Below are 16,044 nucleotides of genomic sequence, written 5' to 3'. Positions count from 1 at the left end.
CCTTCTTTTAAGAATCCTTTAACTACTAATTTATTGTTAGAAAATGGAATCAACTTGAGTTACAATATTCATGGGCATGAATATAAATTCATGGCCATGAATTTTTTCTGCGATACAGCAGAGATTCATGGGCATGAATATAAATTCATGGCCATGAATTCTTGCTGGGTTTTTTTAACAATGACTTATAGTTGGAAGTTTGTTCCTTTCTAAGAGGACTCAAACTTTTATGTTTGGATCTAAGACATTTTGTTAGTGCAATCCATAAATAAATGGAGTTGTAATTGCTAGCTTAAATGGGTTTATGGTTTATTAAGTTGTAAAAACTTGAGTATCACATTGATATGGTAAAAGAGTGTTGGTGGTTTTATATTGTATAACATGCAAGTGTAACGCACAACTACTCAGGCATGTAGATATGCATGGGTGTTGTGTGGGCCTCGCGCACACACACGCGCGCCTCGCCTCGCCATGACATGACACGACTCGGGTGGAGTCGGGTCGAAGGGCGATTTGTGCGAATGTCTCGGTGTCTCGCGTACGCGAGGCGACCTGGACGATGAATTTTACCATTATCTAACCTGCAACAATTCGAGATTATTAGGGAATAAGAACCTACCAAAGCTTTTTCTTCAACTGAATTTCACATCCTCCTATTTCTCCCTTCTTTTCAAACATTTCTATTAGATATTGAGGATGTCATGATAAATATTATGAGAACTACCATAATAACAAAACACAAATTCGGAACATCAGTTGCCACACTAGCAGAGATCATAATGCACATCAGTCTCCTATATTACAGCGCAGACAACTTTATAAATATAAAATTAGAAATGATCTAATAAAATGGAACTGACTCAAACAGTTAACCGAGTGGTTCGCGATTGACAAAGGAAGGCCATTGTCATATCCTGTTGGGTTCGAATGGGGAGCAGAGTCTGCAATTACCTCTTGAATGAAAGCACATCTGCTGCATAGCAAGGGACTTGGAACATCTAATAATCACATTTGTATATATATTCAATTTAGGAAGTATATCATATTCGTATGATAACATAGACCTTATGAATGCATCCCCTTAAAAGCCACAACCAAAAATGTAACAAAATGCTGAACAGTTCCAAATTCTCCAAGAAAGATATATAGTTAGGTCTAGTTTTCTCTTTTATTATAATATGCATCCATCAGAATGTTAATATTTATAGAAATTTTTGCTAGCAGTGAATTAAAATTCATACAGGAACCTTCAGTTATATATCATAACAGAAAACAAAGGTATCAATTGGAGATTTTAACTGGAAAAAAAAACCCGATCATAGAGCTTATCAAAGCCTGGCTGGAATTATACCAGGTAACTATGTCAAGTATTTCTTATGCAAAGCAAGAAGAGCAGGATCTTGATCTTTTAATTCAAGTAAAGCCAGTACCAAGGACATGGTAGATGCATCTTCTGAGAAGCCGCAAGCACGCATCTCATCTATGAGTGCACTTGCTTCATTGTACTTCTTGTTTCGAAAATTGCCGCGGATAAGTATATTGTAGGTAGCACTATTAGGCAAGCAAATACTATCTTTCATTTGCGCAAATAGTTCATTCGCTTCATCGAGTAACCCTTCATGACAAAATGCTCTGATCATGACTGTATATGTCTTGACATTGGGTTGTAAACCTTTTGAAGGTAGGCTTTCAAAAAGACTTCTTGCCTTCTCTAGATGTCCATCTTTGCTCAATCCGTCAATCAGAATAGTGTAAATAATTATATCTGGATGTATACCAACGCATTCCATTGTGTGAAAAAACGAGAGTGCTTCACCAACGAGATGGTTCTCACAAAGACCATGCAATATGATCCTACATGTCACAATATTCAGTTTCTGACCTTTGGTTAACATCTCCTGGAAAAAGTTCCGTGCTTCAACAACTCTACCTGCCTGAAAATATCCTTGCAAAATAGTATTGAAAGTTTCAATTGTTGGTACCAAACCTTCAAGGGGCATTTGTTTAAGGAGACTAATTGCTCTGTCCACTTCCATCTTTTTACAACAACCATTTATAAAAATATTGTAGGTACAAGAATTGGGCAATATACCCTTTCCCCTCATGGTTTTGAGCACCTCTAAGGCTTCATCAATTTCTCCACGCAAGCAATATCCATCCATCAGTGAATTGTATGTGACTACATCAGGATATTGGCCTCTTTGAATCATCAATTCCATCACAGATTCCGCATCTTTGACCTTTCCTTCTTTGCAACATGCATCTATCAATATACTATAAGTATGCACATTTGGAGAGATATTCCTAGCATTCATCTCTCCTAGCAATTGAATTGCATCTTCCCATCGACCAAAGTTACAGAGACCTTGAATTAATGAAGTATAGGTGACAACATTCGGTGAAATGCCTTTGTGGTTCATTGCAGAAAGAAGACTCAATGCATGATCAACATGTCGGTCTTTGCATAAAGCATCAATAAGGGTGGAATAAGTCACTGTATTGGGAATACAACCTTTCTTCCCCATATTTCTAAACAACTTGACAGCCATTAAAGTATTTGAAGTTTTGCATAGACCGTCGATGATAATGCTATAGGTTACTACATTGGGTTGAACCTCATTGAATAAAATAAGCTTCCTAAACAAATGTTCAGCCTCAACAGGCCTGTCTTGAGATAGAAGGCCCTTGATAAGAGTGCTGTAGGTCACAACATCTGGGACGAAACCACGCTTAATGGATCCGCCCAACAACGAGAAGGCGTAATCAAGTCTATTCAGGTGACAGCAACAGTTGATTACAGTATTATAGGTAAATATGTTAACGGGAACGCATAAAACGCACATATCTCTAAACATAGAGACACCTACAGAGTACTCTTTCATTCGAACAAGGCCAGCTAAGAGCTGACTGAAATTCAAAGCAGGAAGCAGAGGTTTCATTTTGAGCATTTTATCGAACACAAAGAGAGCATCATCGAGCTTATCGAAACCAACCTTGGATTTCTCGTAAAGTAATTGCTGTAATTGAGCATTAGGGTTTGATAAAGAAGCAATAAAGGGTTTTTTGGGATGATTAGGGTTAATGTGAAGAGAATGTGAATGAAGAAAGGGCGTAAGATAAATACCTGATGATGATTTGCAACTCAAACAAAACCTCATCTTATTCGTCTTCTTGTTGCTTCTAATCGATTTACAGAGATATCGAGTGCAAGGGAGCGCGTGCGTTAAATGTTAAATTATAATTGATTTGATAGGTTTTTAATAATAAAATATTAAATAAGGAATAAGTATAAATAGTATTGTTTTTTTTTTTTGCTAAAAAAGTATAAATAGTATTGTTGCAGACAAACATCCTTATTTATGTCTTAATTCATTAGGAACTAATTTTTTGCATTATATTTGATGATTGAATTAAGAGGTTGTTGGACTTACTCTAATATGGTTATTTTTAAATAACATTCTTCTTTTTTTAAGAATCCCTTAAACATTACTTCATGCGTCCCTCCAAAATTTTTAATATTTGAGACGGGGATCCACACGCATTTTAAGTTAGGCTCCGTAAAGTAACGTTCCCTAAATAATTTTAAATATCTTTTCTTTTAAATAACAATGTAATAGTTAAGCTTTTATACATAAAAATAAATTATAAAATTTTGCTTATATTAGCCTTAAAATACGTATAACGAATGAGCAAAAAATATTTAAAAAATGAGTGAGAATATTTTATAATAAAAAACGAGTCAAATCATCTTTCTCTCTTACTTTAATGAAAAGAATGAATTGATATTATTAAATTATTAAATAAGGAATAAATATAAGGAGAATTGTTGGAGACAAATGTTTCATCTATATCTTAAATTAATAAAACTAATATTTTATTATATATATATATATATAATAAGTTAAGACGCTCTTGGATTTGCTATGAATGACTCAGGGAATATGGTTTAGGAGTTTCTATTTCTAGTGTTACCGTGAATGTCATTTTGAAAAATGGTCAAATATATTGGAAATTGTTATAAACCTTGACTGAAAATATTAGTTATGTTTAATGTAGAGGAAGTATAGGAGAATAGAAGATGCAGAGAAAGTTGTGTTGTATTTCATTAGCTAAATGAGTTATTTATAGTAGTTGGTTTACAAGGCTTACTAAGTAAGCTATTCAAATCTTCTTCATTAAGTATTACAAAACTTCCTCGATAAGCTTTACAAGTCTTCCTCGATAAGCTTTACAAGTCTTCCTTGGTAAGATTTGAGAGACTTCCTCGATACGCTTTGACAATCACTTTTTTTTTATTCAAATATTTTAACACCCCCCCCCCCTTGATTGTCAAATGCGAATTATTGCAAAGATTGACTGCCTCGTTAAAACCTTACAAGGAAAAACCCAGTGGGATAAAAACCTTGACGAAGGAAAACAAGTACAACCTCCCCCTCAATAAAATGTCTCACATTTTGACATTTTGATGTAGCAAACTTTTTAACCTCCGCATACCCATATTATTTCTTAGCTTCTCAAATGTTGATGTAGGTAGTGACTTTGTAAGCATATCTGCTAAATTATCGCATGAGCGAACTTGTTGAATATCAATATCACCATTTTCTTGAAGTTCATGAGGGTAGAAGAATTTTGGCAATATGTGTTTTGTTCGATCCCCTTTAATATATCCTTCCTTAAGTTGTTTGATGCAGGCCGAGTTATCCTCGAATAAAACTGTAGGACTATCTGAAATACTTGATAATCCACATGATTCTCGAATATGTTGAATGACCGACCTTAGCCAAATACATTCTCTGCTTGCTTCATGAATTGCTAGTAACTCTGCGTGGTTTGATGAAGTTGCGGTCATAGTCTGTTTTGTAGACTTCCAAGAGATAGCACTATCACAATATGTAAATAGGTAACCTATTTGTGATCGCCCAAAATGAGGATTTGACATGTATCCAGCATCCGCATATCCAACTAGCAGTGATCTTGAATTGTTTGGGAAGAATAGTCCAAGATCGATTGTCCCTCGAAGATATCTAAATATATGTTTTATTCCATCCCAATGCCTTTTAGTAGGGTCAGAACTAAATCTTGCCAACAAGTTCACTGCAAATGCAATATCAGGTCGTGTGTTGTTTGCAAGATACATGAGAGCGCCAATTGCACTGAGATATGGAACTTCAGGTCCAAGAGTCTCTTCATCTTGTTTTCTAAGACGGAAAAGATCTTTTTCAACCTCGAGTGATCGAACAACCATTGGTATGGTTAGTGGATGAGCTTTGTCCATGTAGAACCGATCAAGAATCTTTTCAGTGTAGTTTGATTGATGAACAAATATTCCTGAAGATAAGTGCTCCACCTGTATACCTAAACAAAATCTTGTCCTTCCAAGATCTTTCATTGCAAACTCATTTTTCAAATAGTTAACAACATTAGTAATATCTTCAGTAGTACTGATAATATTCAAATCATCCACATATACAACAATAATAACAAAACCAGTTGATGATTCTTTAATAAAAATGCAAGGACACACTTGATTATTAACATATCCATCATTCAATAAGTACTCACTCAGCCTGTTGTACCACATACGACCAGATTGTTTCAAACCATACAATGATCGTTGTAATTTAACAGAATATAGATGTCGAGGCTTAGTGTCCTCAATATTTAACCCTTCAGGAATTTTCATATAAATATCAATATCAAGTGATCCATATAGGTATGCTGTCACAACGTCCATCAAACGTGTTTCCAGTTTTTCCATACAAGCCATACCTATTAGAAAACGAAAAGTAACTCCATCCATCACAGGAGAGTATGTTTCCTGGTAATCAAAACCATGTCTTTGAGAGAATCCCTGGGCTACTAGTCGGGCCTTATATCTCACAATTTCATTCCTTTCATTTCATTTTCGTATAAACACCCATCTATTCCCGACAGGGACTACACCAGCTGGTGTTTGGACTGCAGGTCCAAATACATTTCTCTTGCGTAATGATTGCAATTCTTCTTGAATCGCAATTTTCCATTTTGGCCAATCATCTCGGTGTCGACACTCTTCTATACTTTGTGGTTCAGGATCGGAGTTCATAATAATATCAGATGTCACGGAAAAAGCATATACATCATCAACCTCAATACTCCCACGATCCATGAACATCTTTTCAATAACACAATATTTTCAGAGGAAAAATATATATTACCTAGTGAGAATTTGATTGCTGGAAATTTGGATTTCACAGCGATGCAACCATTAACTTTGCCATTGCCATAGTACCCGTGCCACTATAACAAATCTGGTCATTTATGACGGGTTTTTTCCGTCGTAAGTTAGGAGCGCATTTTTTTCCGTCGTAAGTTGGCCGTCGTAAATAGCCGAATTTGTTGTAGTGACAAGAACAGTAATAACCCCCAATAGTATTGGTGTACATTTTCTCGCACCATTTTTTGTTTGGATCAGCACATTCATCGAAATCTACCAAAGAGCATCACAACAAATTATACAGGCACAATCAGGATACAATGTGCTAAATATTTGTATCAGTACTGTTTTTGAGTATGTTTTGAATGAAGACTGACCTTGGCAGCCTGGGCTTAGCTAGGTATGGGTTGCCTCGAAAACCTTGACGGCATCTACAAGTGTACCCTAGAAGATCATTGGTTGAATTAATCCAGTTGGTATTTGACTGACAGGCATACCCGTTTGATTTTTGTGCTTCATCACAAGTTTGATTCCCAAGTACCCAGTCAAGTATCGATTGTCCTCTCAATAAATGTAGGATCAGATAAATCTGAAGCACCACGGAACTTAAATCTATCCTTTTCAGCCAAGAAAGCATAGCTACAATGGTTAAACGACCAAGCCCTGGCATGGTTGCTTATTGATTCAAGTTGAGCCTCGAAGTACTTTAGACCTTTTGGTATTAGTACTCGACAACAACCAATCCGGTAACAACCATAATTAAGAACATCTTTAGCGTTGATGCATTCGGAACTGCAACCAGTACTAGTACTGTAATGCTTCTCTTTAGGGTTGGTGATCAATGCTCGATCATCACAACCGACCACAGTGAAATCATTTAAATACGAGAGAGTGAAAGGAGAATTCAAAAGATTTGCACTGATGCTGTAGCTATTGTTTGAATCACATATAAGAAAATGATATTTCACGAAAATGAATAACTGAAAGGATGGATGATTAACTGAAAGGATCTTTTCTAGTTTATGAAGATGGATGATTTGAAGCTAACAAGTAAAAAGAGCTTTTATAGACACTTTGATAATTATTTGTCTTGAACAAAAAGCTGTATTAGAATGTTACAAGTAGACCCGGTAATTTTGGACACGACACGCTTACACGACACGAAACAATACGAAAATTTAGTGTTTTTGTTTGCTCTTTTAGTACACGACATGAAAATACACGAACACGAAAGTACACTGTCTAGATTTAGTGTCGATTTTGAGTTTAACCTTCGAGTACACAACACGACACGAATTATACGACATAAATAAATATTATAATAAATTTTAATATTTTTTATAAATATATGTATTATTATAATAAATGTATGCATATTTATTTTTAAAATATTATTTGATTTTATTATATTGTATAGAATTGAGATTTGAATATATATTATTCATATATTTTATAAATTTTTACCTAAAAATCTTATATTTTAATTTATATTAATATTAAATTTAATATATATTAATATTCAACTAATATGATATACGCAACACGAAATGATACGAAATAAAAGTACACGAACGCTAAACATTTCAATTTTGTGTTTGACATTCAAGTACACGAAACACGAAAATACGCGACACGAACGAATTTTCAGGTCTAGTTACACTTACTTACGTCATGTTATAACATTGCATGAGATGATTTGTTTCCACCTTGATGAAAAATATTACCCACACTGCACATGAATTTGACTTTAAACGTTTAATCAAGTGACATGGGTACGTAAATGTCTTGATGAACTTGCCCCAGAATTTAAACAGATCATATTACAATCACACCATGAGCCTGCTAGGCCAACAATCAATTACGTAATGTACTCTCCACATTAATACTGTTAATACTAGTAGTCTCTAGTAGTAGTCTAATCAAGTCAAACTATAAATAGTCTTTTAGTAGACCTTTTGTAATTCAATTCAGTAACGATATTCTGTAATCATTTCTATTTTTCCTCTCAGCTAAAATGTAGACTTACAGTCTTGTGCGTATACAATTCTGTTACAGTTTCATCTATTTTCTTGATCTTCATTGCTTTAATGGAGATTTGTTAACTTCAATAAATCTAGATGGTATCAGAGTTATTCCGCATATACTTCTCGTTTATATTCTTGTGATTGATTGATTTTCGATCTGTTCTCATTTTTTCTTTTCGATCTTATTCTTACGATCTCGATCTCTCTCAGATTTTATCTTCTCAATCGATCTCGATCTCTATCTCTCTCTCAATATTTCTCAATCTTTAATTGATTGATCTCTCTCAATCTTTCTCGATTACTTTGAATTGATCTTATACGATCGATTCACTTATCTGTGATTCTAATGGCTTCTGCACGACATCAATCGTATGCCAATGCTGTGTCAGGTGATCATTCTCATCGTCCTACCAATACTACTACACAAGTAAGTGATTCAGATCCTCTTTCTTCAAACACAGATGATGTATCCAGTATAAATGTCAATACGCATCCATTATTTCTGCACAATAATGATCAGCCTGGTATGATTTTGATATCTAAGAAGCTTACTGGATCTGATAACTTTGCTAGCTGGAAACGTTCTTTACAAATAGCACTTTCTGCTAAGAATAAACTTGTCATTTTAACTGGTGATTTTGTTGCTTCTGCTGTTGATTCTTCGCTTTTTCCGCACTGGAAACGAGTTAATGATATGGTAATTACTTGGATTCTTAACACTGTATCGGATGATATTAGCAATAGCATGAATTATATGGACAGCGCCATTGATGTTTGGGATGAGCTTAATGATCGTTTCTCGGTTGTTAGTGGTCACAAGTTCTATGAAACGCAAAAAGAATTATTCAAGTTAGAACAGGGCAATGATTCCATTGAGTTTTACTTTCACAAGCTTAAAGGTCTATGGGATGAATTACGTGCTTTAGAACCAGTTGTTAAGTGCACTTGTGGTGCCACTAAAAACTGGGAAGAACAGCTAGAAAAGAAGAGGCTGATTCAATTCCTTATGGGCTTACATACAAGCTATACTACAGCTAGAGGCAACGTCAAGTTCATACTATATCTTCTCCACTGGCTATGATGGTTAGCTTGCCCAAATAACATTTTCAGCATCAAAATAAGCCTTCTAGTTCTGGCTCTTTGGAATGTAGCTATTGCCATGGTAAAAACCACACACGAGATAAATGTTTCAAGTTGATAGGATATCCTTTGGATCATCCTTATCACCCTAATAACAAAGGCAAGAAAAGGCCCTTTAATAAGCCTACTGGAGTTTTTTCTAATCCCCAGACTTCACAGCCTCATAATCTGATCATGCTATGCACATCAGTACATCTTCTGGAAGTTCTGATTCTAGTTCTTCTCTTCATCCAACTGCTGCATCAGAGAGTTCCTCTAATTTGAATTCTCAGATGGCTGTTCTGCAGCAACAAATGAATACACTAATGCGGTGTTTTTTTAAGAATGGTACTGGTCCTCAATCTTCAGTCTCTTCCATACCTTTTGTATATGGACACAATGTGGCAGGTACAATATTCTCTTTGACTTCTATTTCTGATTTATCAAGCAATGTGTGGATACTTGATACTGGAGCTACCAATCACATGAGTTGTGACAGTAAAGCAATGCATGACATTAAGGCTTTGCCGGAACCAATTTCAGTTAACTTTCCAAATGGAGATACTTCTGTTGTCACTCATTCAGGATCTGTTATGCTAAAGCCAATTACCATTGTTATTCATGATGTTCTCTTAGTTCCTTCTTTCAAGTTTAATTTGCTTTCTATTAGCAAATTGGCTTCACAGACTAATTCTCACATTTACTTTACTACCAACGAGTGTGTTATGCAGGACCAGTCCCAGACCAGTCCTCAGATTCTTGGTAAACTTGATGGAGGGTTATATTAGCTTCAAAATCAACCTGGTAATTCTTCCACTTCATCTACTTCTTTTCCTGCTGCTTTGTCTATTGCTGCAGCATCTATACCTTTGTTATGGCATCAAAGGTTGGGTCATGTCCCTAGTCGAATTATGTCAAAAATACCATTATTGTCAGGATTAAAATCTGATTCTCATAAACTGTCTTGTGATACTTGCCCTTTAGCTAAGCAAAGCAAACTTCCATTTCCAATCAGTCATTCTTATTCTGATTTCATCTTTGATCTTGTGCATTGTGATTTATGGGGACCTTATCGCACCTCAACTTGCAATGGTTGCAAGTATTTTCTTACAATCCTAGATGACAATTCTAGAGTCTTATGGACAATTCATCTACCTACTAAACAACACGTTGTTCAGGCTTTACAGGATTTTCATTTTTATGTTTAAAATCAGTTTAAGCGTTCTATTAAGTGCATTCGTTCAGATAATGGTCGAGAGTTTGTAAACTCAGAATTGTCTTCTTTTTTCTCCAAACATGGAATTATTCATCAAACTTCTTGCCCATATACCCCCCAACAAAATGGTAAAATTGAAAGAAGACATCGAAATCTTCTTGAAATGACTCGAGTACTCTTATTTCAAAGTAAACTTTCTACCATTTTCTGGGGAGACTGTTTACTTACCTCTACCTATTTGATAAATCGATTGCCAAACTCCAAGTTGAATTTTGATACTCCTTATGCCAAATTATTCAAAGAACCACCTGATTATGGTCATTTAAAGGCGTTTGGTTGTCTTGCCTATATGTCACTTCATTCAGGTGATAAGTTGGTTGCTTTTGCCCTTAAAATAATTTTCATCGGTTATCCATCCCATCAAAAAGGTTATAAGCTGTATGATCCTATCACATCAACTATTCATGTTTCCAGACATGTAATTTTTGATGAAACTCAGTTTCCTTCCATTCAACCTTCTGTATCTTCCCCCATTTTCATCCCTCCTGATCCAGTTTGTCATGAATTTGACACTCCTGTTCATGAAATTCATCTTTCATCACAAAATTATAATGATTCTTCATTACCTACCCTCACTACTCCTGATTCAATCTCTCCTGATTTCCTTGCTCAGCCTACTCCTGATTCAGTTTCTACTGATTTACCCGGTACATTACCATCTGTCATGCCCAGTGTTTCAGCCCCTCATGTATCTTTACGCAGAAAAATCTAGCCTTCTTGGTTTAAAGATTATACAGTTTCTTCTATTACCATTTCTGCTAATAACTGCATTTCTGCAACTTCAGTCCTGCAAGATTGTCCAATTGATGCAACTAAATATGGTTTTAGTCTTTATTCTAAAATTCCTAGCACAATTTATTCATGTGTTGTCAGTAAAGATGTTGTTAAGAAACCTTACAACTATAACCAAGCTATAACTGATTCTCGTTGGATTGAGGCTATGTCAAAGGAATTACTTGCTTTAGAGTCAAACAATACATGGACTCTCATGCCTTTACCGCAGAATAAAAAGGTTGTGGGTTGTCGTTGGGTTTACAGAGTCAAGTACTTAGCTAATGGTGCTATTGATAAATTCAAGGCACGTTTGGTGGCCAAAGGCTACACCCAAACTGCAGGGGAGGATTATCACAACACTTTTGCACCCGTAGCCAAAATGGTTACTGTTAGGACCATTCTTTCTATTGTTTCAGCTAAGTGTTGGCATGTGCATCAACTTGATGTAAATAACGCTTTTTTACATGGCGATTTACCCGAGGAAGTGTACATGGAACTTCCACAGGGCCATCCTCAGTATAATTCTGCTGTACCTCTTGTATGTCGTCTCAATAAAAGCATCTACGGTTTAAAACAAGCTTCCAGGTTATGGTTTGAGAAACTAGGAGCAGCTTTACTTACTTTCGGTTTCAAACAAACAACTGCAGAGTACTCCCTGTTTACCTTTAATCGTCATGATATTTTTGTCATAGCTTTGGTCTATGTTGACGATATTCTTTTGACTGGTACATGTTCTGAGACTATCTCCCAAGTCAAAGTTTTTCTTGATCAGTCTTTTACTATAAAGGATTTAGGTTTAGTGAAGTATTATCTGGGATTAGAAGTAACTCGTTCTGATTCTGGAATTTTTCTTCACCAACATAAATTCATCCATGACTTGTTAGTAGATGCTGGTCTTGAAGATAGTAAACCTCTATCTCTTCCTGTGGACACTAATGTCAAATTATCTTTAGATGAAGGTCTTCCTTTAGATAATCCTTCAGTTTACCGGAAATACGTGGGTAAATTTTTATATCTCACTGTTTCACGACCTGACATTGCTTATATTGTTCATCACTTAATTCAGTTTTTACAAGTCCCCAGGGTCCCTCATTTATTGGTTACTTCAAATTTGTAACTGCAGGCTTTCTGTGATGGTGATTGGGCTAACTGCCCTGATTCAAGTCGAAGTGTATCTGGTTTTTGTATACTACTTGGTAGTTCTTTAGTGAACTGGCATTCTAAAAAACAAAGAGTTGTTTCTAAATCTACTGTTGAGTCTGAATTACGTGCACTGGCTGATACTGCTTGTGATCTTTCTTGGATGCACTTGTTGCTCAAAGAATTACTTATTCCTCAGTCTTATCCAACTGTGATATACAGCGACAGTCAGGCTGCTCTTGATATTGCAGCAGATCCTGTCTTTCATCCGAAAACTAAGCATTTTGCCATTGAATGTCATTTTGTCAGGGAACAAGTATAAATGAAGTTAATTCAGCCGGTATACGTGCCTAGTGCTTATCAACTTGTTGACATTCTAACTAAGGGATTGTCTCGTTCAGCTCATTGGAATCTGCTTTCCAGATTGAACGTGTTGTCTTCTTCATCACATTCCAATCTGAAGGAGGAGTGTTAATACTAGTAGTCTCTAGTAGTAGTCTAATCAAGTCAAACTATAAATAGTCTTTTAGTAGACCTTTTATAATTCAATTCAGTTACAATATTCTGTAATCATTTCTATTTTTCCTCTCAGCTAAAATATAGACTTACAGTCTTGTGCATATACAATTCTGTTACAGTTTCATCTACTTTCTTGATCTTCATTGCTTTAATGGAGATTTGTTAACTTCAATAAACTCTAGAAATACTGCTGGTGCAGTACCTAACCTTGGTCAATATTACCAACACTGACGACTTTTGATGAAACTAACTTTTACTTAAAAGTTTTTCTCATTGCATGAAACTAATTTTTGTTATAAATTTACATACCCACTGATACTAATAATTTAAGGACTTGTGGTAATATTAAGAAGATATAATAGCAAAAGAAAACAACAATAGGGTCAATATTTTTATTCTTAATGAGAGAGAGAGTTGTTGTACATGCCAGAGGCTAGATGCTAGCTGATACTAGGGGTTCAAACTGTTCGTGAGCTACTCGAACTCGGCTCGTAAAAAATTTGAATTCGGCTCGAAAATAATCGAGCCGATTTCGAGCTCGAGCTTTTCTAATTTTTAACCGAGCTGAGCTCGAGTTTCAAATTATTCGGCTCGTAAGGTTCGCGAGTCTTATCCAGTCTCTATTATTTTTAATTTTTTTTATTAAAATATATATTTTTATGTAAATATTTAATATTTTTTATATATTATTTATTTTTATCGAGCCGAACTCGAGCCGAACTCGAGTCGAACCGATCATATTTCGAATTTTTGTTAATATTTAGTGAATTAATTCGAGTTTTCGAGCCAAACTCGAGCCTACCGAACATTTTACGAGCCGAGTTTCAAACTTAAAATTATTGGTTCGGTCAAACTCGAGTTCGAACCCGAACTATTTTAATCGAGTTCGAGCCGAGCCTGGCAGTATTCGGCTCGGCTCGGCTCGATGATAGCCCTAGCTGAGACGTCCTATTTATAGACAATATAATCATCTCCCACAGTGTGAATATACAATAACATTTACCACCTCCGTCCCTTAATTTCTTTACATTTTCTTTCATATATTTGATACGTATTTTAAGATAACTATAAAATACAGCTCCGTAATTCATTTTTAAAAAATTTCTTTTTTTATATAAAAATTTGTACATTATATTTTTGTTTAGAAAAAAAAATTAAAAAAAGTTATACAACTACATTTAATAAAAGTATTAAAATGCGTGTCGATCGATGTAAAGAATTGAGGGGATGGAGGGAGTATATTCTTGCGTGTATCGGTATTCGTGATGTCCAATTCTTCATTTCATTATGTACTGGCCTATAACCCGTGATATGCACGAATTGTTTTCAACACTCGAATAATTTTGAATAATATATTTTATTATAAAATTATTAATATATAAGTATAGATTTTAATAGTTGAAAAATAAATTGAAGAATATAATAAGTTATAATAATATACATTTTATGATAATTTGAGACTTGACTGAAAATAAGTAATATAATATATAATATGTTGTTCACAGGACTCGAATCTTGAACATGTAAGAATTGTTAAAAATAAAAAATTTAAAAATTTAAATATAATACGCTGTTGACGGGATTTCAACCCTGAACCTATGAGAGCAGCTTAAATATTAATATAATATTATTTGATTATTACATCCAATGGTTCTCGTATATCTGTCTTTAGATCTGACGGTTGATATTTACCGTATCAAACAACTATACCGAACAACTACCAAAGAGAGGGTGTTCTTCTTATAATAGTATAGTATAGATATGCGCCTAACTTTTTTTTTTTTTCATTAACAGTGAGTCATGCATGAATTTCATTTTGAATTTATACCACTTTTAATTATTTAAATAAATCAAAACAAACCAAAATTCACCATTTATAATTAGCCAAAAACAATACACCACTTATTTACAAGAAAAAGGCAAATGGCGGCCATTCAGTTACTTAATTACTATTATTTAATTACATACAAACTTTTATTACAAATGAAATAAAACTTGAAAATGAAATAATAAATATATATACAAATGAAGTAGATAATTAATGGCTCGAGCTCGGCGTCGCTCAATTTTAAGCTTCAGCTTCTCTACATCTTCATCCATGCACATAACAAATTAAAATAAAATCAGCTAGAGTCTCCTAAATTTAAAAAAGAATAATAAAAGGAGAAACTAATATATTCACATGTGTTTTGATTTTTACAAGATGTCAGCGTATATAATTATACATTGATGTTTACGGTTTAAGTAAATAAATATATTTAAAATCAAAATATTTTATTCGTTAATCGAGATTATTCATTTATTCAAATCAAAACTATATTGTCTCTATTATGTTGAGATCAAAAAATAGTAGTATTCATTTATCGAGATAATTCGTTTACCAAATATTCATTTATCGATGTTTTACTGTATTTAGCGAAAAATAAATAAATTATACATTAATGTTTGATTTATGACTTATGAGTAATACTAAGATATCAAATTAGTACCAAAATTATTATAAAATAATATAGCATAGGTAATGAAAGAAATTAATAATATAGCATAGGTAATGAAAGAAATTTTTAGTTTGAAGGGTACAGAGTAAATATATAGCGGTAATGAAAGAAATTTCTAAGCTGAGTGGATGCTCGAGGATGGCATGATGCAGTTGTGGAATCTGATTGCTTATCCATGGTGCAGGCGATGAGAAGTCATGTCCCTATGAGATCTTATCTCGGACTGATCATCGAGGATTGTCGTGAGATGTTGCGCAGTGTAAACAAAATTAGCTTGTTTTTTGTCAAGCGATCTGCTAATAAGATTGTCCATCAATTTACAAGGGAGTCATATTATTTGTTAGGTCGTAGTTTGAATAGGGAGTCTCTTCCCAATTCAATTAAAAACGTTATTGCTTTGGATTTGAGTTCTTAATAAAATTGTCACAAGTTAAATATCATTGTAATTTCTGTCACTTCTCGCGGATTTTCATAACCCTGATGTGCAAAAATGGGATA

The 16,044-nt window shown here is 34.4% G+C and overlaps 2 protein-coding genes across 5 annotated transcripts; one reads left to right on the top strand and one right to left on the bottom strand.

The window, feature by feature from the left end:
* Nucleotides 1–1,183: 1,183 nt before the first annotated feature.
* LOC141688995 (uncharacterized) lies at nucleotides 1,184–3,223 on the bottom strand. Of its 2 annotated transcripts, XM_074493154.1 has the most exons (2): nucleotides 3,125–3,223; nucleotides 1,184–3,017 (listed from the first exon to the last, which is right to left on the bottom strand). In XM_074493154.1, the coding sequence occupies exon 2, from the start codon at nucleotides 2,946–2,948 to the stop codon at nucleotides 1,359–1,361; it is 1,590 nt and encodes a 529-aa protein (XP_074349255.1). In that variant the 5' UTR covers nucleotides 2,949–3,017; nucleotides 3,125–3,223; the 3' UTR covers nucleotides 1,184–1,358. The 2 variants fall into 2 exon arrangements, with proteins under 2 accessions (XP_074349255.1, XP_074349256.1); XM_074493155.1 differs by having other exon boundaries at nucleotides 1,184–3,223.
* Nucleotides 3,224–8,188: 4,965 nt separating this feature from the next.
* LOC141689332 (uncharacterized) lies at nucleotides 8,189–13,133 on the top strand. 3 transcript variants are annotated; one of them, XM_074493597.1, is made up of 3 exons: nucleotides 8,189–9,747; nucleotides 10,071–10,143; nucleotides 12,839–13,133. In XM_074493597.1, the coding sequence occupies exon 1, from the start codon at nucleotides 8,567–8,569 to the stop codon at nucleotides 9,299–9,301; it is 735 nt and encodes a 244-aa protein (XP_074349698.1). In that variant the 5' UTR covers nucleotides 8,189–8,566; the 3' UTR covers nucleotides 9,302–9,747; nucleotides 10,071–10,143; nucleotides 12,839–13,133. The 3 variants fall into 3 exon arrangements, with proteins under 3 accessions (XP_074349698.1, XP_074349697.1, XP_074349696.1); XM_074493596.1 differs by having other exon boundaries at nucleotides 12,513–13,133; XM_074493595.1 differs by having other exon boundaries at nucleotides 8,189–10,143; nucleotides 12,513–13,133.
* Nucleotides 13,134–16,044: the final 2,911 nt, after the last annotated feature.

This window comes from Apium graveolens, chromosome 10 (assembly GCF_009905375.1).
Source record: "Apium graveolens cultivar Ventura chromosome 10, ASM990537v1, whole genome shotgun sequence".
Classification (NCBI taxonomy): domain Eukaryota; kingdom Viridiplantae; phylum Streptophyta; class Magnoliopsida; order Apiales; family Apiaceae; genus Apium; species Apium graveolens.
The sequence above is the reverse complement of the archived record's forward strand: the minus strand, read 5'-3'. Positions and strand labels throughout refer to the sequence as shown.